The sequence below is a fragment of the Natrix helvetica genome (genome assembly GCF_964273705.1).
Source record: "Natrix helvetica genome assembly, chromosome: 13".
Classification (NCBI taxonomy): Eukaryota; Metazoa; Chordata; class Lepidosauria; order Squamata; family Natricidae; genus Natrix; species Natrix helvetica.
Window position 1 is genome coordinate 5,550,690 of NC_138557.1, and position 26,573 is coordinate 5,577,262.

The 26,573-nt window shown below is 45.0% G+C and overlaps 1 protein-coding gene across 1 annotated transcript in view; it reads right to left on the reverse strand.

Moving 5' to 3' along the window:
• Nucleotides 1-1,994: 1,994 nt before the first annotated feature.
• Nucleotides 1,995-26,573, reverse strand: part of EEF2K (eukaryotic elongation factor 2 kinase) — a 36,563-nt gene continuing 11,984 nt past the window's right edge. The window contains exons 3-18 of the mRNA XM_081965705.1: nucleotides 23,875-23,975; nucleotides 19,524-19,584; nucleotides 19,119-19,156; nucleotides 18,816-18,987; nucleotides 17,977-18,126; nucleotides 16,885-17,017; nucleotides 15,830-15,957; nucleotides 14,661-14,862; nucleotides 13,621-13,688; nucleotides 12,887-12,964; nucleotides 12,197-12,259; nucleotides 10,250-10,384; nucleotides 8,899-9,087; nucleotides 8,062-8,186; nucleotides 6,402-6,580; nucleotides 1,995-5,826 (exon numbers count right to left, since the gene is read on the reverse strand). Coding sequence (XP_081821831.1) covers nucleotides 5,717-5,826; nucleotides 6,402-6,580; nucleotides 8,062-8,186; nucleotides 8,899-9,087; nucleotides 10,250-10,384; nucleotides 12,197-12,259; nucleotides 12,887-12,964; nucleotides 13,621-13,688; nucleotides 14,661-14,862; nucleotides 15,830-15,957; nucleotides 16,885-17,017; nucleotides 17,977-18,126; nucleotides 18,816-18,987; nucleotides 19,119-19,156; nucleotides 19,524-19,584; nucleotides 23,875-23,975 — 1,932 coding nt within the window. The 3' untranslated portion in view covers nucleotides 1,995-5,716. The remainder of the gene's footprint in view (nucleotides 5,827-6,401; nucleotides 6,581-8,061; nucleotides 8,187-8,898; nucleotides 9,088-10,249; nucleotides 10,385-12,196; nucleotides 12,260-12,886; nucleotides 12,965-13,620; nucleotides 13,689-14,660; nucleotides 14,863-15,829; nucleotides 15,958-16,884; nucleotides 17,018-17,976; nucleotides 18,127-18,815; nucleotides 18,988-19,118; nucleotides 19,157-19,523; nucleotides 19,585-23,874; nucleotides 23,976-26,573) is intronic.

Sequence of the window (26,573 nt, forward strand, 5' to 3'; positions counted from 1 at the left end):
TATTTTATTAAAGTGTTTTTTTTTTAAACAAGAAAAAAAATATTTTTTTGCAATTCCCTTCTGCACAACATTCCCACCATGGTATGCATCCATTGTAAATGTACTTCTCCCCTCCTTATTTCAGCTTCCCTTTGCCTATAAATAGGATACTATTATTATATACAGTCCTTCATTTACAATCCTTCTTTCCATTTACACAGGTTTGTTCATCTCTACCTATACATTGTTAATTTCTAACTCCTGTGTCTTCTTTCTTAAGTCTTTCCTTAAGGCAGGGGTGTCCAAACTTGGGAACTTTAAGCTGGCTGGGGAATTCTGGGAGTTGAAGTCCACAAGTCTTAAAGTTCCCAAGTTTGGACACCCCTGCCTTAAGCTTTACACCTGTCCTCTTTGGTACCACTCGTTCCATCCCATGTCATATTCTGTTCCCTCCTTTTCTTCGATTTCTTTCGCAAATTTGTCCCATCTCTGCAAATCTCTGCAGACGGACAGATACCTTAAAAAAAATTCATTTTAATGCAAACATCCTCTTCCATTAAACGGTGTGTCTGTCAGGGGACGAGTGGATGAGAATACAGGTAGAGGCGTAGAATCAAAATCGCCTGAAATATTAGGAGTGTTTTTGTTATAAATCCTTAGTAAGGACACACCTGGATGTTGAGACTTTGGAAAAAGGGCAAAGAATGGTGGAACAGCTTGCTACCTGAAGTTATGGGGGCTTCATCGCTGGAGGTTTTTAAGAAGACACTGGACAGCCACCTGTCTGGAATGGTCTAGGGTTTCCTGCTTGAGCAGGGGGTTGGACTAGAAGACCTCCAAGGTCCCCTCCTGCTCTATTCCGATTGAGTGATTGAAAACAAAGTTTGTTTGTACATTCAATGCAATCTATACAGGTAGTCCTCGACTTAACGACCTCAATTGGGCCCAACGTTTCTACTGCTAAGTGAGTTGCCCCCGTTTTACCACCTTTCTTGCCACAGTGAATCTCCGGAGTTGTTAAGTCAGTAACACGGTTGTTAAGTGGATCTGGCTTCCCCATTGGTTTTGCTTGTCAGGTTGGTGACAGAAATCTGTTACCTTCCCACCAAAGTGGTACCTATTTATCTACTCGCATTTGCATGCTTTTCAACGGCCAGGTTTGGTAGGAGCCGAGGGGCAAGGATGGGAGCTCAGCTCACCCGGTCGCATGGCACTCGGGGTCTCGAATGTGGGCTACTGGCCTTCCAGCCGACAAGCCCAGCGTCTTTAACCGCTGATCCACACCACCACTCACAATGTCCACCAATACCAATACCAATCTGATAGCACATAACGAATCAATCGATTGATGGAAAGACGCAGCTCCCTTTAAGAAGTCCACAATGCTGGGGAAATGACCAGCCCCGACATGGATGGAGACATAGCAGTGTATGGGACACCGTTGGAAGGGCTGAAGAACCAGATTAGTGGAGAGACCAGCCTGGAGTAAGTTTTTGTGGCCACTAAGTGTTGACCCAGACATGATAGCTATTAACCCACTAACCCTCCATTGATGGAGATCCTGAATCCATTTTATTGTTCAAGAAGTCCCTCAAACTGCAGGTTGTAACTCTCCTTCACAGCTTAAGAGAATCGTTTAAAACCCCACTGTCTGCGAATTCACGTACTGTACATATTAAACTCCAGTTATTTACAATTCCTTGCCCAACGCATACACAGGATTCTTTTCTAGGGATTGCGCATGCGCACTTCACTGTAAATTGTTCTGTAAATTTTGTTCTCTAGGGACTGCGCTTGCGCAGTTCACTGCAAATTGTTTTGTAAAGTGTTTTCTAGGGACTGAGCATGCGCACTTCACTGTAAATTGTTCTGTAAATTTTGTTTTCTAGGGACTGCGCATGCAGTCCCTAGATATATAATCTTTCTCCAAACTACAACTGCATGTAATTTCAAGAAACTAAAATCCGGAAAATCCGGTAACGGGCGAAGGTCCCCAAATAAAGATGCAGACAAAATCCGTCCTTGAGAAAGTTTATTGAAAACATATCACAGCAATTTTCTGCTTTTTTTTATTTTTGCAGGGCACAATGTCAATGTAATTCACAAGACTTGAGCTCTTTTAAAACTCTCTTAAGCCACCAGCTCAACCCATCTGCCAGCATCTAATGCTTGCTACTTATTCCTTACTTACAGCCAGAGGCCCAGCGTGTAGAGCTGCTCAAAATACTACATTCATCGCCGTTTTACAAGATTCGTCAATCCGTCGAGCAAAATAGAAATTAGCAGACGCTTGTCAGTCAAATACAGGACAAGTCGTATCGATCCGATGGTCTTGATAGGATCTGCCAAGTTTTTGCTGGGCAGAGAGGTAGTAGTAGAAGCATGCATCTAAGAAGGAAATTGGAATTCATTGACAATTGGATTGAAAAGCAAAATACAACCCAAGGCAGGGAACCATGGGCTTTAGCATCCTTCAACGCTAGTCCTGCTGCCACTGGGAATTTGGGTCCGTTAGCAACAGGGTAGATTCGATTCCAGATCCCTGTCTTTAAGAGATGCGAAAGCAGAAAACTTTTTTCCATTTAGCAAAGAAATGTAATCTCTACCGGTCTTGGATCCAGAATAAGGATCCCATACAGAACCCCAAGGCTAAATCAGAAATGTTTTTTTTAAATAAAAAAAGTAGAAATCAAGACACTACAGAGAAAGTTTGAAGTTTTTGAATTCTGGCAGATAATGATTTTTATCTATCTGCAGGGATTCTGTATTGATAGAAATTGGTCCTTTTGAGCTACCATGGGCAGTTCAGATGTAAATTGAACATTTTATCGTCTGCTTTTCAAGACTTTGGCCGTGGGAATGTGGTTAGAGGCATTCTCTAGCAACCATTCACACAAGCGGATCCAATCATCCTGATTAGGAGAAACACATGTTAACAATTCATTGCATAGACAAACCAGAAATCGTCCTACAATCTTGCAGAATGCAATGTAAAAGATTCCAAATTCTACTCTTAAGCATTCCTGAATTCTGCAGGCTTCAACACAACATATTTTTCCAATAAAAGAGAAGCGAAACTGCAATCTTGACATTTCCAAAATAAACATTTTTCTCGCTCTTAAAATTGCCCGTTTTATTCGTTGTTCTTGGAGGAGGTGACGAGTTTATACCTAAGTACAATGACATCATCAAACTGTTGAAATTTTTTGTTGTTGTTATCGGCTTTACTTTATTTTTTATTTTTTTTTAAATGAATGCACTTGTTGAAATGACCAGTCGAATGTATGGCCAAACCACTTCTGTTGCAATTGAGGGCATAATGACTTTTATTGATCCATGTTGTTCTCTGTGGGACAGCAAAATTTACAGATTTAAGTATTGCTGTAGGTATGCACACAAAATAAAAGGAAACCTTTAATTAACCATACACCTCTCACCTGCCTCGAAAGCAGCAGCCAAATTCTTCTTCAGTTGGCAATACTTCTGAGCAAAAAATTGAAAATTGCAAAAACGTTTGACCCTCAAGTAAACGAAATGAAATGAAATCACAATGTGCAACCGTGGCCTTTTCCATCTCTCCTCTCTGGATACACCATGTTTTCCCCAAAATAAGACAGGGTCTTATTTTCTTTTGACCCCCCCGAAATAAGCACTTGGCCTTATTTTGGGGGAGGTCTTATTATTTTTGAGGTGCAGGAGACGTTGAGCGTAGTCACCTCATGGCTGCTGCTGTGTTGCAATATTTTCGGGGAGGGCTTATTTCAGCACATGCACTCAAAAGCCCGATTGGGTTTATTATCCGGGGAGGTCTTATTTTTGAGGAAACGGGGTACAATATCCATTTTTCATTCCTAGCAAATTTAGTCTGCAGAAGTGTTCTTATTTATTACAAGTACGTTCCTAGCAACCTCCAAAATTCCAAGACTGTATCTAAATTATTATTTGGAAATACAAACTTCCACTTATCAGAATTCCAGCTTGACCATAAAAAATGAACCATCAAGAGAATCGATATAAAATGGCATTCAAGCAAATAAGTCTTAAAGCTGCAGGCAGGGGACATCCGGGAAAAAATAATAATAAAGGCTACCACTACTTAAAAAAAAAAAACAGTAAAATGTCTTGAGCTTCACTTGGTTCTGTTTGTGCAACGGTCAGTATCTGTTCGAGAGGAGTAAAGAATGCTATCGGTTTTAAAGACATTTTATGAATCACTAAAAAAGTTTCTGTGTCTGTGGATGTGGTAGGAGATAAAGCAATTTCCAGCTAATATCCTTAAAAGGGTACGATTCTGTTAAGACAGCCAAACATTCTGTGGTTTTAGATTCAGCTGCAAAACTCCCAGTGTCTTTAATGAGTAGGGAGTTGCTCAAAATGATTCATGTTTGGTTAGATCACGGACCAGCCAAAGGTCAATCAGGAAAGGCCAGTGGCCTTTGCAATCGATTGTTAAAAATTTCCAGTCTTGGCCAAGCTTGGTTGCTGCTGGATGTGTTCCTCTGAAGCCTCAGTATTCCTCATCTGTAAAATGGGCGCGCCAAGGCTTGCTTACAAACTGGCTTTTGTTTGGCTCCGTTTTAGAACGAGAGGCATAAACCATCAAAGCCGTTTTAGTAATGTCTACATCAGTGGTTTTTCAACTCGATGCGTGAACCTCAACTCCCAGAATTCCGCCATCAGCCGAGCTGGCTGGGGAATTCTGGGAGTTGAAGTCCGCACACCTTAAAATAGCCAAGGTGGAGAAACAATGGCTTAAGATGTTAGAACCCAGATAGTGACTTTGATTACGGTCAAGAAAAAGAATCAGTGGCCCAGATAAAGGATCAGGCTAATGTAATTTCCTAATGTGAACCCATTTTATCTTTCATTTGACTATTTAATTTTCAAAGATCGTTTGAGTTGTACTGGCGTTTGCTGTGCCGGATTGCTCGTTGACCCTAACGTAAAAACAGAACAGCAACAGCTGCTGCTACAGATTAGCGGGACAAACCATCCATTTCATTAATCAGGGACTCTGAAGCAATTCAATTTTTAATCCCCATTTTAGAGCAAACTCATCTTGTCTCAGGGATGAAAGTCAGCTAAGCCCCCATCCCAGGAGGGATGTAAGCATAAAAGAAAATACAGGGGTAAACCCTCTGAAGCTAGAACAGAGCAAGAATTAGAATAGAATAGAATAAAATAGAATAACAGAGTTAGAAGGGACCTTGGAGGTCTTCTAGTCCAACCCCCTGCTTAGGCAGGAATCCCTATACTATTTTCAGACAAACGGTTATCCAACATCTTCTTAAAATCTTCCAGTGTTGGAGCATTCACAATTTCTGGAAAATGAAGCCAGCAGTCAGGCAAGAGATCTACACGAATGAATCTCCTAGCAAAACAGGAAGGATCTATGACATCTTCCAATTTTTTGTTTTGTTTAAAAAAACAACTTTTCCAACTTGGAAAATGGCACAAAAGAAAAGAATATCGAGAGAGGAAGAATCAGAACTGCATTCCATCACAAATACGGAAGATTTGGGGGTCTGCCAAATCAGACCCCGAATAAGAAGTAAAAAAAAAAGATCACACGGGAAAGAGAAGATCCGTTCACAGGAATATATATAAAGTGTCTCTCTCCTGGTTCTCCATATAAGCTTCGGAATAAAATACGTTTTTTTTCCTTTTTTAAAATTAAAAAAAAAGGGTATCTGTATCAAAATATAGAAGGGAAGGGGGGTATTTTGCGGGCTTTTTTTCATTCTTCCATCATTGCCCAAACCTCTTCCGCTTTCTGATAGTATTGGTTGGCTAGCCGACCCTTCATAGCTTGCATGGCATCTTCGGCGGCTTCCGTGAAAAGTTCCCCTGGAAGAGAAAATAACAGGTAAAGACCCAACCCAATCCAGGGGTCATGCACCTAAGAGCCCTGGCCATGGGGTCTCATGGGAACACCCCCCCACACACACACACAATTCTGCTCCTTTCGCTCCTCGGAATACAACAGGTGTAACTAACTGCACAAACTGAACCGCCTTGTTGGATAGGGAGCTCGAGTAAAGCGATCCCAGCTGCACAGAAGAGAAGCAAAGAGAGACACTGGCTACAAACCGACCATTTTTTCCTCAAGGACTAAATTATCATTCCTAAAATTGACAAGTTGGGCTTTTTTTTAAAAAAAATGGCAATCATAAAAAGATTTGAAGGCGTCCTTCTGACCACTTTGCAGGCCGTATATCTATTTTTATCCGCATAAAGAACTGTTCCTTTCAATACATTGAGTCGGAATTGCAAGGCAAACCTGTTTCAGAGGCCCTGGGGGTTGGACTAGATGACCTACGAGGTCCCCTTCCAACTCTCTTAATCTGTTCAATCTGTTTCCAGGTCAATTCTGCGAAGGCCGGATCAAAACGAGAATCCCCACGGAGAAGCCGAGAACATACCTGATCTCTGCAGATCCTTGTCCAAGTGAAATCCTCCCGTCATCAGCATCTCCGCCTCTTTGGCAAGGAGGAGATAACGAGGTTCGTCCTGAGTGCCGTCGTACTCCCCGCCTTCGTCGTAATCGGTCATGTTCAAAGCTTTGTCATACCAATGCAACGCTTCTTTCCAATCCTGCTCTCTGCGGAGTTGGAAAACAACAGAAGACAATATCAGGAACGTCTGCGGAGGCGCGACGGATGGATCGAGTGGGGATTTACAGCAGGGGCAGCTTTAAGACTGGTGGACTTCAACCCCCGGAATTCCTCAGCCAGCCGTACTCGCTAGGGAATTCTGGGAGTTGAAGTCCACCAGTTTTAAAGTTGCCAAGTTTGTAGAGTCCTGCTTCAAAGATTAGCAAACTGGAGTAGACGGAGGGAACGCTCTTGTCTTGAGTTAAATGTCTTAGGTCAGGGGTCAGCATACTGCGGCTCTGGAGCCACATGTGGCTCTTCCATCCCTCTGCTGTGCCCCCCCCCCCCCCCGTTGCCAGTCGGCACAACAATTTTCAGAGAAGCTTCCGGTTTGGGGGAAGGGGAAGCAGGGTGCGCTAAAAGGAGACTCTATGGCAAGGGGTGGGTTTTCTGGTCTACTCCACAATCGATAGGGCTTTCGATTAGGACAGGTAGAGGAAAAAGGACGGCGCACTAGGAGGAGACTCTATGGTGGGGGAACTGAACTTCCGGTCAGCTCCAGAATTGAACCAGGGGGCTTCCGGTTAGGACGGAAGCTCTTTGTGGCTCTTTGGAGTATTTAAGGTTGCTAACCCCTGTCTTAGGTTACAAGTCAGGCCATCTGCCCCATAGAGCTTATGTACTGGAGACAAATTCCTTGTGTGTCCAATCACACTTGACCAATAAAGAGAACAGAGCAGTTGGAAGGGACCGTGAAGGTCTTCTAGTCCAACTCCCTGCTCAAGCAGGAAGCCCTATACAGGTTGTCTTTGACTTAAGGATCACAAGTGAGCCCCAAAATTTATGTGGCTAAGTGAACTATTTGTTAAGTTTGCTTTGTCCCATTTTACCCCCTTTCTTGCCATAATTAACATTGCTGTTATTAAGTGAGTAGCCTGGCTGTTAAGTGAATCTGGATTCCTCATGGATTTTGCTTGTCAGACGGTCAAAGAAGTTGATCCTATGACATCACAACCATCATAAAAATGGATTTGGATCAGGTGACCATGCTGCAGGGGTCGTAAATGTGAAAAACGGCCATAACTAATTTTTTCCCCAGTGCCATGATAACTTTGAACGGTCGCTAAATGAACTGTTGTATGTCGAGGCATGTCAGAATAGATATATTCATGAACTAGAATAGGGCATAGCAACAAGGTCCGCCAATGGGAGCTGAAACACTTTGGAGCCTGGGCGTGGCTTAGCTCTGTAGCTCTGAGTCTGTGCAAAAGCCAAGAACTAGTCCGAGCTCTGAACTGAAAACTGAATACCGCTCTCATCTCTCCACCGCGTTGGAAGAAGGTATTGTACATATGTCTCATGTGTTTTATTATATATAAAGAGAAGTTCATGAATCCTGCTGAATCGGTTACCTGTGTGTGCTTTCTGGATTTGATTGCTGCAACAAACTCAAGGACTACCTGTATAGGGATGAACCATGCAAGAGTACCTGTCGGGTGGCAGGTTCACGCCCATGTCGTAAGCTCTCGCAACAAGTATCATGGAAGGGCGATCCCCCGCTTCGGCTGCTCGGCACAAATATTCAAAGCCCTTGATTCTGTTTTGCTTTGTGTCCTAGGGAAGACGTGGAAATGGGTGTAAAGAAAAAAGCAAGGCCGATCAAAAAGGATATTTGTAGCTCAGGGTTGAAATGAGGGGCCCTTGGCGCTCTCTAAGCGTGGCTGTTTTCTTGCACACGTTTCATGGCCCAAAGAGGTGACATCATCAGTGCTAAAAGGGAGTGGGGTTTGTGGAGAGGAGGAGGAGGCAAAGAAGTAAAAAGGAAGAGGATGAAGAGAAGACAGGAGGAGGAGGAGGAGGAGGAATGTGTGATGTGCTCTCTGAGCTTGGCTGTTTTCTGGCAGACATTTCATGACCAAAATAAGTGACATCATCAGTGCTAAAAGGGAGTGGGGTTTGTGGAGAGGAGAATGGAAAGAAGTAGAAAGGAAGAGGAGGAAGAGAAGACAGGAGGAGGAATGTGTGGTCTTATGTGCTCTCTGAGCATGGCTGTATTCTTGCAGACATTTCATGACCCAACTAGGTGACCTCATCAGTGCTAGAAGAGAGTGGAGTTTGTGGAGAGGAAGAGGAGGAGGAGGAGGAACAGAACTGTGGGATCCTTGCTGCACTCTTGAGCTTGGTGGCTCCTTGTCAGACGTTTCATAACCCAAAACTAGGTAACATCATCAGGCTGATGAAGAAAAAAAATGACATGTGGATCTTTGCAACCTTACCGTCCTACTTAAATTTTGGGCTCAATTGTGGTCGTTAAGCCTGCAATTACCTGTAGATTGACCTCTGCAAGTATGTGATGAGGCAGCTGAGAATACATGAGGCCAAGCCCCACGATGGCCTCCAGTTCTCCACACTCGGCTGCATGTCCCAGATGGAAGAGAGCTGAATCCTGATCCCACTCTTGATCCTTTTCGCAAAACCGGCCAGCTTCGTGGTACCGAACCATGGCCAGGTGGACCTAATTGAGAGGAGGGGCAAAAAGGCTGTTAATGGTACGTAGGAAAGACCACGAGAGACAGATTAACAGAGTTGGAAGGGACCTTGTAGGTCATCTAGTCCAACCCTCTATCCTAGCAGGAGACCTTACACCATTTCTGACAGATGGCAGTCCAGTCTCTTCCTGAAAGCCTCCAATGATGAAGCTCCCACAACTTCCAAAGGCAAAAGTTGTTCCATGGGTTGATTGTTCTCACTGTCAGAAAATGTATCCTTATTTCCAGGTTGAATCTCTCCTGGGTCAGTTTTCATCCATTATTCCTTGTCTGGCCTTCAGGTGTTTTGGAAAATAGCTTGACCTCCCTCCTCTCCGGGGCAGCCCCTCAAATATTGGAAGACTGCTATCCTGTCTCCCCTGGTCCTTCACTAGATTAGCCAGGCCCAGTTCTGTTCTGACTGAGGCTTCCCGAGAGCAGGAAGCCAACTCCTGGTCCCGACAAAACCCCCTTTTATTCATTGACTGTGAATTCTGCTCATTCACCTCCAGCAAAGTCTTTCGAAGGAGAATTTACAGTCACAGACCTTATCTGGCTTGGAGAGCTACCAGACCGATCTCCACAAAACTTGGCAAGGAGTCCCGGAGAGTCACGAACCAATTAAGCGAACTAATGGTCTCCGGCAAACTCCACTCCCCTTTCACCCCTCTTTTATTTCCTCTGGGAGGGGCCATTCATCGTCCACCTGTGGCCTTACTCCCTAGTTGACCCCTGGTCTTTAGCTGTTCACTTCATCTGGCAACTCTGCGCATGCGCACACTGGGAACAGGCTCCAGCTGTTCCTCTGCCTCACTGATGTCTGACTCTGAAGGCAGCTGATAATTGGCATATGGCTCTGCCCCCTCTCTGCCTCCGACACAGAGCCTTCCCCAGACTCCAGGACTGGCCCAGGTTCCTCCCCAAACTCCTCACTGTCCGAATCTGCGGCCGGCTCCACTGGCCACTGGCGGGCCACAAGTTCCTGCAACCATTCATCGTATGTTTTAGCCTCCAGTCCCTTAAATCATCTTGGTTGCTCTTCTCTGCACTCTTGTAGAGTCTCAACATCTTTTTTTTTTATAGTGTGGTGATCAAAACCTCTAGATGCTGCTTAGGGGACGATTAGAAAAGAGACAGCTTAGCCCTCACCTTTCCAAGGATGGACTTTCCAATCTTCTTCTCCAGCTCCAGGCCGTTGAGTCTCTGAACTTCTACTGCAACGCAAGAAGGTCTGTGAATGTGAACTCGGGCTGCGTTGTAGAGATTCCATTTCTCCACGCTGACCTGGAAGAGAGGAGAAGTCCATCAGATCTTCAGTCTGACGTCCACGGGGAGTCTCAATCATCCAAGCTGCGACTGTCCCAAAGGTGTTTTTCCAAAAGGCAACTGGATTTTCTTGTTTTTTTCTCCCCTTGAAAATGCTTTGCCTCTCGTTCAGAACTGAAGACGCTTCATGGATGAGAAGCAAGACGTTTTCAAGGGGGGGAAAAAACCCGAAGAAAGTGCAGTTGCCTTTTTGGAAAAGCACTTTTGGTTCAGTCGGAAGGGTTAGAGAAAGGAAGCGAAGAAAGAACCCCAAAAAAGAGGTATCCTACTTCACATCTTCACCCTCTTCTCATTGAGCTTTTTCACAAATCTACTGCTGGGTGAAGACACACCTGTTCCGATTGGCTGGCCTGGCATAATCATAACTGCTACCTCCTGGCAAACATATTTTTAATCTGGTATTTTAGGGGAATTGTTTTTTAAATTTAATTTTATGGGATATTTGTTGGGGTTTTAAATTATTTACTCAGCTGTACAGTTCTTTATACCTTTTTATCCTCCTTCGTATCTATTTATCTATTTAATAATTTTATTGTTTATATGTTGTATTTCTGATATGGACTGTACACCGCCCCGAGTCCCTTTCGGGAGAGGGGGCGGTCTATAAGCGCTCAGTAAATAAATAAATAAATAAATAAGTCCAAGAATGCAGGCCACAACTCTCAACACTACAGGAATTCAGTGTTTCTTCCCGACAAACAACTCTCCCAACTGCCTCTCCTTTAAACTCCATCCCCAGGTGTGCCTTGTGAATGGAATCGGGGGGCTTTCCTTCCTCGTAAGCTACGCGATCCCCGTTGCTGTCGTCTGCATTCTTCCCTGCACTCCCTTGGATGAGGAGGAGGTGGGCCTTGGTCCTCATCTGAACCCCCTCTCCCTTGTTCTACCTCTCCCTTGCTTTGCCCAGCCTGACTTTGCCGTTCCCGTTTCCTCCACAGCCAACGGATCCACTCTCCCGCTCTCTGTCACTGTTAGTCTTCCATCTCAGAGTCAGACTCCGACGGGGGCATGACAGGTACATGGTACAGAGTCCCCAAGGAGCTTATGTGGCCACGCTGGACTACAACTTTAAAAACATTTAAAAACCACGATGCTGGAGCACACTCCAAGTTCTGGAGTTGTTTGCCAAGAGCCAAAAACAGCCGAGGAGAACAACAAACCCAAAACCCCCGAGACAGAATAAAATTCATGCAGAATCACCCTTTTGTTCCTGAAAATGGGTTTAGCTGTCTCGGACAGTTTATTTCTCTAATAATTGGAAAGAGAAAAAATTAAAGAGGGAAGGAATAAGAAAGATGGGTAAATCACGGGTGAAAGATTCTTCAGCAATTCAGGGGAAATTAAACAGGGTGGCTCAGTGGCTAAGACGCTGAGCTTGTTAATCAAAGGTCGGCAGTTCGAATCCCTAGCGCCGCGTAACGGAGTGAGCTCCCGTGACTCGTCCCAGCTTCTGCCAACCTAGCAGTTTCGAAAGCACGTACAAAATGCAAGTAGAAAAATAAGGACCACCTTTGGTGGGAAGGGAACAGCGTTCCGTGCACCATTGGCGTTTAGTCATATTGGCCACATGACCACGGAGACGTCTTCGGACAGCGCTGGCTCTTTGGCTTTGAAACGGAGATGACCACCGCCCCCTACAGTCAGGAATGACTAGTACAGATGTGCAAGGGGAACCTTTACATTTAAGCAGCTTTGGTGATCAGGCCATCTGGCGCAAAGCAAACCAAAAGTGATTTCTGGGGTGGGGTTTGGGTGATCGGATTTATTTACCCGAGCAGAACTTCCCAAGCTGTCTTCATCCGAATCATGTCTCCGGTTGCAGTTAGGATGACCCTAAAGAAAAGAAGTAAAAAAAAAAAAAAGAGAACAATTTAGTTCAGGTTTGGATGAATAGCATTTTTATAAGCTTCGTTTTCTGGGGGGGGGGGGGGGGGGAATATAGTTGCCCAGTGTTACGAAGAGACTAACTTAAAAATGAAGCATCTGAATTTCGATCATGCGATCGGGAGGAATGGTAAAACGTTCGTAAGTGTGAAAAGCAGTCATAAGTCACTTTTTTCAGTGCCGTTTGAATGGTCGCGAAATCATCATCTTCCTTTTAACGACCTCATGATCCCCTGCACGATGGAGTCTGGGCAACTGAGCTGAAAGTTTACTGGCCGGATGCCGTCCCTGTCACCAATGCGGAGTTTTTGTTCAGTAGATATATTCTCAGTGTGCCCGAGAAAAATATCTGCCAGAGGCAGATATTTTTCTCTCGGGCACACTGAGAATATATCTACTGAACAAAAACTCCGCATTGGTGACAGGAGTTTTTGTTCAGTAGATATTTTTCTCTCGGGCACACTGAGAATATATCTACTGAACAAAAACTCCGCATTGGTGACAGGGACGGCATCCGGCCAGTAAACACTCAGCTCATATCAGGGATCAATGTATGAAATGAAAACAAGACATTACCTTTTCCCGGTGATCCATGTCTTCGTGATCACTCCTCTTCTCACTGGGGCATCCACTGTCGCCTCCATTTTCGGAATCCTAAGGGTAAAAAACGGGGGATAAAAATAAGAGTTCTTCCTTCTCTGGGTACCTTTATTTTATAGACGAAACTTCGTCCTTCTCTAAGAGTCCTCTCGAGTCGAGGACAGTATTATAAATCCTTGTGGGTTGAGATCCTCCAACCCAAATTAGGAAGTAGGATTTAAATCATGGGGGACCCAGCTCTACCCATCAGGGGTCCCCAACCTTTCGGACCTAAGGGACCACTAAATTCATAATTTAAAATCCCGCCGACCACTAATAGGATCTGCCTAGTGACTGGCTGGGAGGGCGTGGCTAGGTGGTCATGTGACTGGGTGGGTGTGGCCAACTTGATGTCACTGACGTCGAGGGGCGCATCGTCGGCCTCTACTCACCCCTCCCCTCTCAGCCCCTCCTCGCCTGCCCGCCCGGGCTCCTTAGGGCCCCAACAGGAAGCAGTTGCTGGAGCTAAGCAGCCACCAGGAGAAAGAGTTGGCAAAAGAGCTCAGTTCAAATTGGATCGGACCGAGAAGGAGGCTCAGGATTTTGTTGCTTGAGAAAAACCCTGCCTTGTAAGCACCAAGGCATGGATGTATGCATCACTCTAAACCCAACCCAAACTCTTTAGGGCCGAGTCTTAATGTGTGAATCCAGGAAGGTCTTCAGGAACATACCCGCTGATTATCAAGGTTTTCGTGGTCTTTGTGAACCAAGTTGTCGACTTCGTTGAAAACAGGCCAATCTAGGTCAAAGCAAAGAAGGAATTCGCTCTTTAGGCAAGGATGCCATGGAACAGTTTTAAGTCACTTTTCTTTTCTTTTTTAAGCCCTGTCGTAACTTTCAACGGTCATGAAATAACCGTAAGTCCAGGAATACCAGGTCAGCGTTTTATTAATAAATATATACAAATGTCGGTTTAAGCCCTCCGGAGGCTTCAGGGACCTTCAGGAGGCTTCCCTGAAACCTCCGGAGGGCTTAAACCAGGGGTGTCCAAACTTGGGAACTTTAAGACTTGTGGACTTCAACTCCCAGCATGGCTGGCTGGGGAATTCTGGGAGTTGAAGTCCACAAGTCTTAAAGTTCCCAAGTTTGGACACCCCTGGCTTAAACCCACCCTACAAGCAAACCAGAAGTGACTTCCGGTTTGCTCGTAGGGTCGTTTTTAGTCCTCCGGAGGCTTCAGGGAAGCATCCTGAAGGTCCCTGAAGCCTCCGGAGGGCTTAAAACGACCGTATGAGCAAACTGGAAGTCCACTCCCGAACTTCCGGTTTGCCCATAGTGCCGTTTTTTAAGCACTCCGGAGGCTTCAGGGAAGCTCCTGAAGCCTCTGGAAGGCCTCCGGGGGAGGGAGGCTCTTTTCGCCCTCCCCAGGCTCCTATAAAGCCTCTGGAGCTGGAGAGGGCGAAAAATGGCTTTAGAAAAGGCTGGACTCAGCTGACAGGGCAACACCTCACTTGCCCTGGGAAATGGCTTCACGTGCCACCTGTGGCATGCATGCCATAGGTTTGCCATCCCGGCCCTATCCCATTTCAGACAAACGGTTGTCCGGTCTCTTCTTAAAAACCTCCAGTGATATCCACAACTTCTGGTGGCAAGCTGTTCCACTGGTTAATTGTCCTGACTGTTAGGAAGCCTCTCCTTAATGCCAGGTTGCTTCTAGAACCAGCAGGCGCCCAACGGCTGGTGAAAAAAAAAAAAACATCTGGGCACTTACGGAGACCCTCCATCTTTTGGCTGTGAGGCGTGGCTGAAGACGGGGAGGAGGGGAAGGAGTCAAACGCCCTGTCACTCATGCTTTCATCTCCTGAGTTTTCGGAAAGGCGGGAGAGGAACGGGGGACGAGTGCCAGATATGGTGCGCACACGGCTACTGCCACACTTCTCTTCGGTGCCCCGCACAACAGTCTGAGCTGATTCCTGCGCAGGGGAACACAAAACCTCAGCCAGGGATTTCCCTCCGCCAACACGTCTCTGCTGAAACAGGAGCAGGCCCCATTGCTGCCCGTTCAAATGGTGCCAAATTCGATCCCGTTTCAACTTACAAATCAGTGATCGGGTCGCTTTTAAGGCGTGCCAAGCTTCGGTTCGAATAGAATAGAAATAACAGAGTTGGAAGGGACCTTGGAGGTCTTCTAGTCCAACCCCCTGCTTAGTCAGGAAACCTTACACCACTTCAGACAAATGGATATCCAACATCTTCTTAAAAACCTCCAGTGTTGGAGCACTCACAACGTCTGGAGGCAAGTTGTTCCACTGATTAATTGTTCTAACTGTCAGGAAATTTCTCCTTAGTTCTAGGTTGCTTCTGTCCTCGATTAGTTTCCACCCATTGCTTCTTGTCCTGCCCTCAGGTGCCTTGGAGAATAGTTCGACTCCCTCTTCTTTGTGGCAACCCCTGAGATATTGGAAGACTGCTATCATGTCTCCCCTAGTCCTTCTTTCTATTAAACTAGACACACCCAGTTCCTGAATCTGTTCTTCATACCCTGTTTCCCCGAAAATAAGACCTCCCTGGCTAATAAGCCCGATCGGGCTTTTGAGCGCATGCGCTAAAGTAAGCCCTCCCCTGAATATAAGCCCCCCCCAAATATTGCCACACAGCAGCAGCCATGAGGTGTCCATGCTCGCCACCTCCTGCAACTCAAAAATAATAAGACCGCCCTGAAAATAAGGCCAAGCGCTTATTTCGGGGGTCAACAGAAAATAAGACCCTGTCTTATTTTCGGGGAAACATGGTAAATCAATTATCAGGTCACTTTTAAGATGAGGCAAGCTTCAGTTCGAATAATGCAACCATTTTGTGGGGTTCATGAACCAGACTGTCTTCACAAAATGGCCCCCAGCAGTTCCTTGGATTCAAAGCGCCTTTGCCCACAATACTTACAAGTAGTTTGCTACTGCGAAATAAGGCGTCTTTCTCTTTGGAGGAGAGATCAAAAGGCGTCAGCCTCATACTTTGACAAATCCGGTTGCAGGAGTGAGAATGGAAGAACAAGGCCATCCCTCGTACACCTGGGATAGGTAGAGAACCATCCATGGAAAGAATGAGAAATCGTTTCGAGGTGCAGCGCCTTACATAGAAGCTTAGCGATTTTTCTCAAGATCCATTCCAACAAATCAGCCATCAACAGACCCATAGAGATTAACCACATGTGCACATCATTTAAGGGAGGCAGTAAAAACAAAAACGAGATATTTTCCAGCAACTAATAGGCCAGATAAGCAGGGATGAACACCAGACAAACAATCAAGAAGAAAACAATACCCTAATCAAGGAACTGCCAAGGGGAAAACCACACCCCCACCAATGTTGGCAGGGCAGGCTACTATATATAAACAGGGAGCCAACCCCCACACCCCCTTGCACTGATGATGTTACCTAGACAGATAATGAAACATCTGCAAGCCAACAAGCAAATTTAGAAGCACCAAGGGCTCCACAACATCGCAATACAGGTAGTCCTCAGTTTATGATCACAATGGAGCCTCAAATTTCTGTTGCTGAGTGAGGCATTTGTTAACTGAGCTTTGCCCCATTTTACGAGCTTTCTTGCCGCAGTTGCTAAGTGAATCACTGCAGTTGCTAAGTGAATCTAGCTTTCCCGTTGGCTTCGCTTGTCGGAAGTCGCAAAAGTTGGACCCTGCAACCGTCATAAATATGAGTTGCCAAGTGTCTGAATTTCTACCACGGGACTATGGAGATGCCGCCACAATCGTTAAGTGTGACAAACGGTCCTAAGTCACTTTTTTCAAATCATCGCTAAATAACCTGCGGTAAGTTGACGCCTACTTGAGGTCATCCATTCTCATCAGCACATCTGACCCACGTTTAAAGATTGTTTCTACCCAGAACTGAAACGGACCCCCTTCTCCATTCCCCAATCCCTGAAGAAGCTAAGCCCCCCCCCCCAAAGGACAAACAATCGCTCTGTTTTTTACCGAGATTCCCGTCTCCAAAATCTGTGCCGCTTTCGGTATGGATCTGAGGATCCGTGTACAGGTCTCCAACCCCTTGGATGTCCACAATGATCAGCTGGTGTCCAGAGCGCTCAAAGGTGAAATGGCTGAAGGCCTGCGAGAGAATGGATATCGCGTCAGCCCAACGGGAAGAGTCCTTGTCCCTGCTCAGGGTCAGGGCCAACGTCTTCCCCAAACCCAATTATTCCAAAACGAGCCCTGTGTAAGGTTGAACGGCCAAAGTGGCTATGCGTTTGCTAAATAAAACTTTTAAGCGTTGCAGAGTTTTGAAAAGGGAAACCGTTTCTGGACTTCTTGCCCAATAAACGTTCTCTAAACACAAATACGAGGCCATCTTGTTTTTATTTGTATGGGTGACTTTTGGTGGCTGCCTGGAGTGTGTGTGTGTGTGTGTGTGTGTGTGTGTGTGTGTGTGTGTATCTAATAACCCAGCATTGCCCGGGTATTTATTTATCATAAACCTGTCAAATACAGCATTATTTCTAATGTTGGATTTCCCCCCTTACTAGAGGCTGCCCCCTTGTGGAGCACTGTGAAGCGGTTACCATGGCAACTCCACTGCGCTATACAGTAGAAGCCATTTTAAGGCACAACAGGCTGTATCTTAACAGAACCCCACCCCACCACCGAGGGGTATTAGAGGCATCTTATCCCCACAGTATTTGTTTCCAGGGAGTAAGTAATCTGCCTACCAAGTTTGGTTGAAATTAGGATCACGTGCAACTTTGAACGGTCTCTAAATGAACTTTTGTAAGTACCTGTATTTATTTCAGCATATTATTGTCTGTATTTTACTTCAATCTGTTTTTTGTTAATTTTACATTTTGCTGGCCGTTGACTGAATAAACCTTTAGTGAATTGACTGGACACGTCCCTGCAGTTCTCTCAGTGGGATTTCGGAAACGGGTTGCCATTGACGGCCTCCTAGGGCTAAGAGAGAGTGGCTGGCACAAAGTCACCCCGTTGGCTTCGTATCTCTAACCTTAACCTTACCAACTAGTCTCTTTTAAGGTCACCCGTCACCCGCTGAATTGCCAGGAAAGAAAGTCCTACCTGCGGGGTCAAACGGATGTTGTCGTCTCGTACGAATCCTGAGTTCGAATTGTACTTGATGTACTTCCCCTCAATGTAATGCTCCAGGTGGTAAAGAGGTCGGCCCGGTCTGTTCTTCATTTCAATGACGCAGGTCTGGACAATATCTACCTAAGGAAAAGAAAGAGGAAGAGAAATAACTTAGAGAGAAGAGGCGAGGGGGAACCCACGTGATTTTGAATCTTCTCGGTTTCACTCGTTCCCTCCAAGATTGTTTAACAGATTAACAGAGTTGGAAGGGACCTTGTAGGTCATCTAGTCCAACCCGCCCCACCCAAGCAGGAGACCCTACACCATTTTTGACAAATGGCACTCCAATCTCTTCTCGAAAGGCTCCAGGGATGAAGCTCCCACAACTTCTGAAGGCAACTTCTGTTCCATGGGTTGATTGCTCTCCCTGCCAGAAGATTCCTCCTTCGTTCTAGCTTGAATCTCTCCTTGATCAGCTTCCATCCATTATTCCTTGTCTGGCCTTCAGGAAGCAGGTTGACCCCCTCCTCTCTGTGGCAGCCCCTCAAATATTGGAATATTACTATCATGTCTCTCCTGGTCCTTCTCTCCACTAGACTAGCCAGGCCCAGTTCCTGCACCCTCCATCGTATGTTTTAGCCTCCAGTCCCCTAATCACTCTGGTTGCTCTTCTCTGCACTTTTTCTAGAGTCTCAACATGTTTTTTACATTGTGGTGACCAAAACTGGATGCAGCACTCTAGGTGTGGTCTTACTAAGGCTTTGTAGAGTGGTATTAGTACCTCCCTTGATCTTGATTGTATCCCTTAGGATTCTGCGTGAGGTGATTACCTGCTTGGGGGGCTTATGGCGGTTATATTCTTCTCCCCATAACTTGGCCTCCATCTGCAGCTGCACGTCCTCAAAATAGACGTCCCGGCTGACCGTCTCGATGTATCTCTTTGCCACGTAATTAAAGGCCCCTCTCCAATTCTGCATTTGTAGGAAATTGGACAGCTTTTTCCTAAAAAGACCAAGAGAAACAAATATCAGTTGAAGCTAAGATGCCTATGGGAACAGCAGTCGTTTCACAAGGTTTTTTTTTTTTACTACCTATTGCTCCAACTGATAGTCTAGAAACTGCTGCACACTTACGTCCGGAAGCATTCGCGCATCGCTCCTCGGCCAAAAGGCTGGAAAAACAAAACAGAGGTTATTACAGGTAAGTCCTTAACGTACGGCCATTTGCTTAGCGAACTTTCCAAGTTACAATGGCACTGAAAAAAATGACTCATGACCATCCTCGCTCTTATGACCGTGTCTGCATCCCCAAGGTCACAGGATCAAAATCTGGGCACCAGGCAACCTGATTCATGATTGCAGAGTCCTGGGGTCATGTAATCGCAACCTGCTCGCTTTGGATCAGCAAAGTCAAGGGCGCTAGCTGGATTTGCTTAATGGCCATGCGATTCATTGAATGACCACGGTGGTTAAGCGAATCACTGAATGATTCGCTTAACCACCGGGGCCAAAATTTTTAAAAAGTCTGCTTCTTCTTACCTGCGCAGCCATTTTGATCAAGACCTCATCTTCGATCCATTCTCCAGTAACCGCATTGTACCTGCCCGATTTAAAAGGAAGAAAATTAAAAAGGACCGCCTTGTTAAAATGCAAAAAGAGAGGAATATGTTATATTCCATTGCGTGGGCCTGAATTGTTGCTTCTTATTGTTTTCACAGGTTGTTAACCACTCACGAGTTGCACCTGAGAGATGTACGACCCAATCAGTTGATTTCATAAATCTATATATGTATATAAAAATGGCTGTGTGTGTGTGTGTGTGTGCGCGCACACATAACTCTGGAACAACTCAAGCAATTTCAACCAAACTTGGTACACAGATGACTTACTCTCTGGAAACAAATCCCGTGGGGGTAAGACACCCCTAACACCCCTCATCAGTGTGTGTTCTGTTAAGATACAGCCTGTTGTGCCTTAAAATGGCTTCTACTGTGCAGCGCAGTGGAATTGCCATGGTAATGGCTCCACAGTGCTCCACAAGGGGGCTCCCTCTGGTAAGGGGGGAAATCCAACATTAGAAATTACGTTTGGTCCGGATATTTTCCCCCTATAAATAAATACTCGGGCAACGCTGGGTTATCAACTAGTGAATAAATAAATTTGGGATGCTGTGTGAATCCACACTGCGTCAACGCAGCTTTCTGCTACCCAAAGCAGCCTATAAACTATAACTCCCATCAGTCCATCCAGCTTACCCAACCAACTTCTGACAGCAAAGCTATGCCTTTATAGGGAAAAACAGCCTTGGGGGGGGGGGGGAATCTAAGCCTCTTGGGAATCCCTACCGTTAAGCTCTTAACAACACAAAGTTTGTGTGCACACAAACACTAATCTACTGTTTGATTTCCCAGCCTGCCCATAGTTAACAGCAAAGAGGGGAAAAAATACAGTGCCAAGGTTGAGACCAATGTTTTAGGCTTGGCTCTGCTTAACCATGGCTTACTGTTTCCATCTCAGTTCATCGATTTATTAAATTGATAAGCCCTCTATCTCACGGTCACAGCGACTCTGGGTGGCTTACAGTATGATTAAAAAGGTAAAAAAGATAATACGAAACAATGATGATTGTGATTATGATTAGTGGACTGTAGACTAAAACATATGAAGAACGGCTGCAGGAACTGGGTATGTCTAGTTTAATGAAAAGAAGGACTAGGGGAGACACGATAGCAGTATACCCCCAATATCTCAGGGGTTGCCACAAAGAAGAGGGAGTCAAACTATTTTCCAAGGCATGTGAGGGTAGAACAAGAAGCAATGGGTGGAAACTAACCAAGGAGAGAAGCAACTTAGAACTGAGGAGAAATTTCCCGACAGTGAGAACAATTAATCAGTGGAACAGAAGTTGCCTCCAGAAGTTGTGAATGCCCCAACACTGGAAGTCTTTAAGATGTTGGATAGCCATTTGTCTGAAACGGTATAGGGTTTCCTGCCTAGGCAGGGGGTTGGACTAGAAGACCTCCAAGGTCCCTTCCAACTCTGCTATTGTATTGCAATCACTGTAAGATTAAAGAGGATTAAAGCAAGACACTAACCCAATTTTGCTGGGTTTACGCCACATGCTTTTGCAGTACAAATTGGTGCTTTTCCAAATGGGCAACTTTTAACATTTTTTCTTTTTTTAAATAAGGTGAAAAAGAACCGGGGGGGGGGGGGGGGATCAAAACTGCGGCTACATAAACTCCAGATCTTGTTAAGCAATAAATGAGAAGCGAGTAGCAAAGCTTTGAATAAGTGCTTTCCTTCTGGAATGCAAGGAATACGAGAAAACCAGACGGGGAACACGAGAACAGAGTGTCTGTTTGCACTAGGGATTTCGCTCCTGTCAAAGGTTAGCCTGGTGTATGCACATTCTCCACGCGTCCCTTTGCGCCTTCGGATTTTTTTTCGGGTCAGGGTGGGGATAAAGATCGCGTCCTGGCATTGCTGAACGCGGTGGCACAGAAGAGGCAGAAAATTTAAAAAGTCCTATTTTGAGAGGAGCGCAGAGGTCAAACTAATAATAGCTTGGAAGAAAAATCTTTCCAGGCATTTTTTCCCCTTATTTGAATACTTCCAAAATAACTGAGCAACTAACTAGCTGGCTTATCTTCAAGATTTGGGAGACTGTTGTGGCCTGCCAGAGGAGCTGGCAGCAGATTCGGACAGTGAGGAGGTTGGGGAGGAAGAAGTCCAGGAGTCTGGGGAAGGCTCTGATGAGGGCTCTGTGTCGGAGGCAGAGAGGGGACCAGGGCCATCTGACAGTTATCAGCTGCCTTCAGAGTCGGACATCAGTGGGGCAGACCAACAGCTGGAGCCTGTTCCCAGTGTGCACATGCACAGAGTTGCCAGACGAAAGGAACAGCTAAAGAACAGGGGTTGACTTGGGAGTAGGGCCACAGGTGGACGATGAATGGCCCCTCCCAGAGGAAATAAAAGAGGGGTGAAAGGGGAGTGGAGTTTGCAGGAGGCCATTAGTTCGTTAGTGTGAAGATTTGCTTATCTGAGAAACTCCTTGCCAAGTATTTCTTATACAGCGCTGCATCTGGAAGCTATCGAACCGGCAACTATCCAAGGATTGATAAGGTCTGTTGTTGCAATTCACCCTTGAAATAGTCTAAATAGAATAGAATAGAATATGGAATGGAATGGAATAAAGAATAGAATAGAATATGGAATGGAATAGAATAGAATAGAATATAGAGTGGAATGGTATAGAATAATATAGAATATAGAATAGAATAGAATAGAATAGAGAATGGAATAGAATAGAGAATGGAATGGAATAGAATAGAGAATAGAATATAGAATGGAATAGAATAGAATATAGAAAATGGAATGGAATAGAATAGAGAATAGAATATAGAATGGAATAGAATAGAATAGAATATGGAATGGAATAGAATAGAGAATGGAATGGAATAGAATAGAGAATGGAATGGAATAGAATAGAGAATAGAATAGAATATAGAATAGAATATAGAATGGAATAGAATAGAATATGGAATGGAATAGAATAGAATAATATAGAATATAGAATGGAATGGAATGGAATAGAATATAGAACAGAATATAGAACAGAATATAGAATAGAATTTTGTCACTTTAAATGTATACTAATCAGCATACGTTAAAATGAAATTTAATTGCATTCAGCTCTCGAAGGATAACCACTATGCCTATATACCCACTTACACACAAACACGACAGAGAGAAACATCGCAGTCTAATTCAGATGTATACATATACATGACAAAAAAAGAAAGAAAGAATCCTGTGAGTTTACGAGACGGAGGGCCTAAGGAACAGAAGAGTTACAGAATCTACCAGTCCTGCTACAGATACTTCGAAACCTCCTCCCAGAGGGGAGAAACAGAAACAGACCGCGTGTGGGGTCTCCAACGCCTTTAAAATAAGTTTCAAAACGGTCACAAATTGTGCTTACATGACCATGGAAGGGGCTGACCATGGGAGTTTCAAACTGGGGCCGTAAGTCCCACTTTTTGGGAGTTGGCTGAAACTTCAAATGGCTGGTAAGCCAGCAGTCATAAATCAAAAGACTGAATGGCCAGTTGTGTACACGACCACCGATAACACACACAGGGCACTTGTGATATATGAATTGCACACCCACCCACGCTCAGAGAAAAAACAATGCAAGCAGGAATGATTAAGAGTTCAGGAGATAAGCAGCAGAAACCTTCCCCGCTTCTGGATAATAATGGGATTATCTCCAATCCAGGCACCAATTAAGTAATAGGGAATAAAATGATAAGCCGTTTTGGCTAATTTGATTCTGGTATCCGTCAGCTTTCTTTCACCAGTTATGTCTCCTGATCCGTTTTTCCTTTCTAACAACAAGGTAAAGGTTCCCCCCGCGCATATGTGCTAATTGTTCCCGACTCTAGGGGGCGGTGCTCATCTCCGTTTCAAAGCCAAAGAGCCAGCGCTGTCCTAAGACGACTCCGTGGTCATGTGGCCGGCATGACTCAACGCCGAAGGCGCACGGAACGCTGTTACCTTCCCCACCAAAGGTGGTTCCTCTTTTTCTACTTGCATTTTTTACGTGCTTTCGAACTGCTACGTTGGCAGAAGCTGGGACAATGGGAGCTCACTCCGTGACGCGGCGGGAGGGATTCGAACCGCCGAACGATAAGCTCACGTCTTAGCCACCGAGCCACCACGTCCCTACCTTTTTTCTAACAATATCACAACCTTAAAAAGTAGGAGGAGAGACATAGCCCCAGACTGTTGATTTGAATAAACTAATTTTTTTTTTAAATGCACCAGGGAGAAAAAGTAGAAATTCTTCAACCTCAAAGTCCGTGGCGTGCAGGAGATATCGACCGACCTGTAGCGGGTGGCGTTTTCCATTTTGATGTCATCCAGGTGAAATTCAGCCCAGGGGTCAGGCATGTGCTTGGCCTTCTCGATTGCATGCTTCCATGCTTCCTGCAAAGGTCAACATTATTACGTGAGTTATTTATAAAGTGCTTTCAGGCAGTTTGAAGTCAGACAAAGTCCCCCTCGGATAAGATTCACCGGTCCTGATTCTGGTTCCTGACAGTTAGAACAATTAATCAGTAGAACAGAAGTTGCCTCCAGAAGTTGTGAATGCCGCAACACTGGAAGTCTTTAGGAAGATGTTGGATAGCCATTTGTCTGAAACTGTATAGGGTTTCCTGCCTAGGCAGGGGGTTGGACTAGAAGACCTCCAAGGTCCCTTCCAACTCTACTATTGTATTATATTGTATTGTATTGTATTGTATTGGTTGTTAGTTAAGTTTCCATGGTTCAGATACAGGTAGACCTCGACTTACAACAATTGTTCAAAGCTACAACGGCAATGAAAAAAGTAACTTATTTTTTTCGGACGTATTCATCCTTTTTCCATTGTTTTACTGCTGATTCATAAACTCCAGCTATTTCGGTTACGCTCGAGAAAATACGGATATCACTGGAGGAAGGGAGGGACACTTCTAAACTTTATTTTGCAAAACTCAGCCCTCGAGTTGGAAAAATATGTACTAAAAATGTTAACGCCAATGGAAATAATGCATGGGACAAAGAGGGGGTGAATCCAGATGTTGGGCAAAAAAATTCAAGGTTGTGGCCACTAGTTGTCCAATTAAAGCCTCCTCTTTTAAAATGGATATTGACAAACTTGAACATTGGGCACTATCTAATAAAATGAAATTCAATGGTGAAAAGAGTAAGGTTCTACATTTAGGCAAGAAAAACGAAATGCCCAGGGACAGTATAGGTGCTACCTTGCTCAATAGTAGTAACTGCGAGAGGGATCTTGGAGTCCTAGTGGACAACCATTTAAATAGGAGCCAGCCGTGTGCAGCAGCTGCCAAAAAAGCCAACACAGTTCTAGGCTGCATCAACAGAGGGATAGAATCAAGATCACATGAAGGGTTAATACCACTTTATAATGCCTTGGTAAGGCCACACTTGGAATACTGCATTCAGTTCTGGTCGCCACGATGTAAAAAAGATGTGGAGACTCTAGAAAGAGTGCAGAGAAGAGCAACAAAGAGGATGAGGGGACTGGAGGCTAAAACATATGAAGAACGGTTGCAGGAACTGGGTAGGTCTAGTTGAATGAAAAGAAGGACTAGGGGAGACATGATAGCAGTCTTCCAATATCTCAGGGGTTGCCCCAAAGAAGAGGGAGTCAAGCTATTCTCCAAGGAACCTGAAAGTAGAACAAGAAGCAATGGGTAGAAACTAATCAAGGAGAGAAGCAACTTAGATCTGAGGAGAAACTTCCTGACAGTGAGAACAATTAATCAGTGGAACAGCTTGCCTCCAGAAGTTGTAAATGCTCCAACACTGGAAGTCTTTAAGAAGATGTTGGATAGCCATTTGTCTGAAACGGTATAGGGTTTCCTGCCTAGGCAGGGGGTTGGACTAGAAGACCTCCAAGGTCCCTTCCAACTCTACTATTGAATTGTATTGTATTGTAAAATTTGTTTTGTAAGTAAAAAGGGGCGTTATGCAGTCCTGGAGGCCACCTTGACTTTTGTGACCAAATCCTGCATCTCTCTCCCCTCTCATCATCTTGCAAAGCTGGATCCTGACTCTCCGAATTTGGAAGCTGGACTGTCCAAAAGCTGCACAGAAGTACAATGATAAATGGGGGAAGAGACACTCAGTGCATTAAATCACATGCAAGTATTTTTCTTTCCCTTGCCCCAGAAAAATATTTTTGTTTCTTCTACTTGGCTGGTTCTCTTCCAGCACAAAGCCTTATCTGTTGACCTCGAGCTTCTTTATTTAGTTCAGCCCTCGTGTTTTGTTTTGTTTTTAAAAATAAATATACAGTGAAACTGGAATGGGCTTTTCGTGGCCAAACGAAACCACGCCAACATCCTACAAGCATCAGTGAAAACTTTTAAAAACACACAGGGCCCAAAGCTGTACAGTGGCAAGAATTCAGGCAGATGTTAGTACGGAAGCAAGGTTAAAAACATCACAACTCCAGAGCCATCATTTTTGCAAGTCATTACAAAATGCCAGGATAGGAAAGCCAGACCGGTGAAGATGTTGAAGTGCTGGTTTAAAAACTAGGAGATGGTGAATTCTAGTTCTGCGGTAGGCACAAAGCCAGCTGGGTGATTTTGGGGCAATCACTAGGTGACGGTGATTTCTAGTCCTACTCTAGGCATGAAAGCCAGCTGGGTGACTTTGGGCCAATCACCAGGAGACTGTGAGTTCTAGTCCTACTCTAGGCATGAAAGCCAGCTGGGTGACTTTGGTCCAATCACCAGGTGACGGTGAGTTCTAGTCCTACCCTAGGCATGAAAGCCAGGTGGGTGACTATCACTAGGAGACAGAGAGTTCTAGTCCCACTTTAGGCATGAAAGCCAGCTGGGTGACTTTGGTCCAATCACCAGGTGACGGTGAGTTCTAGTCCTACCCTAGGCATGAAAGCCGGTTGGGTGGCTTTCACTAGGAGACAGAGAGTTCTAGTCCCACCTTAGGCATGAAAGCCAGCTGGGTGACTTTGGTCCAATCACCAGGAGACCGAGAGTTATAGTTCCG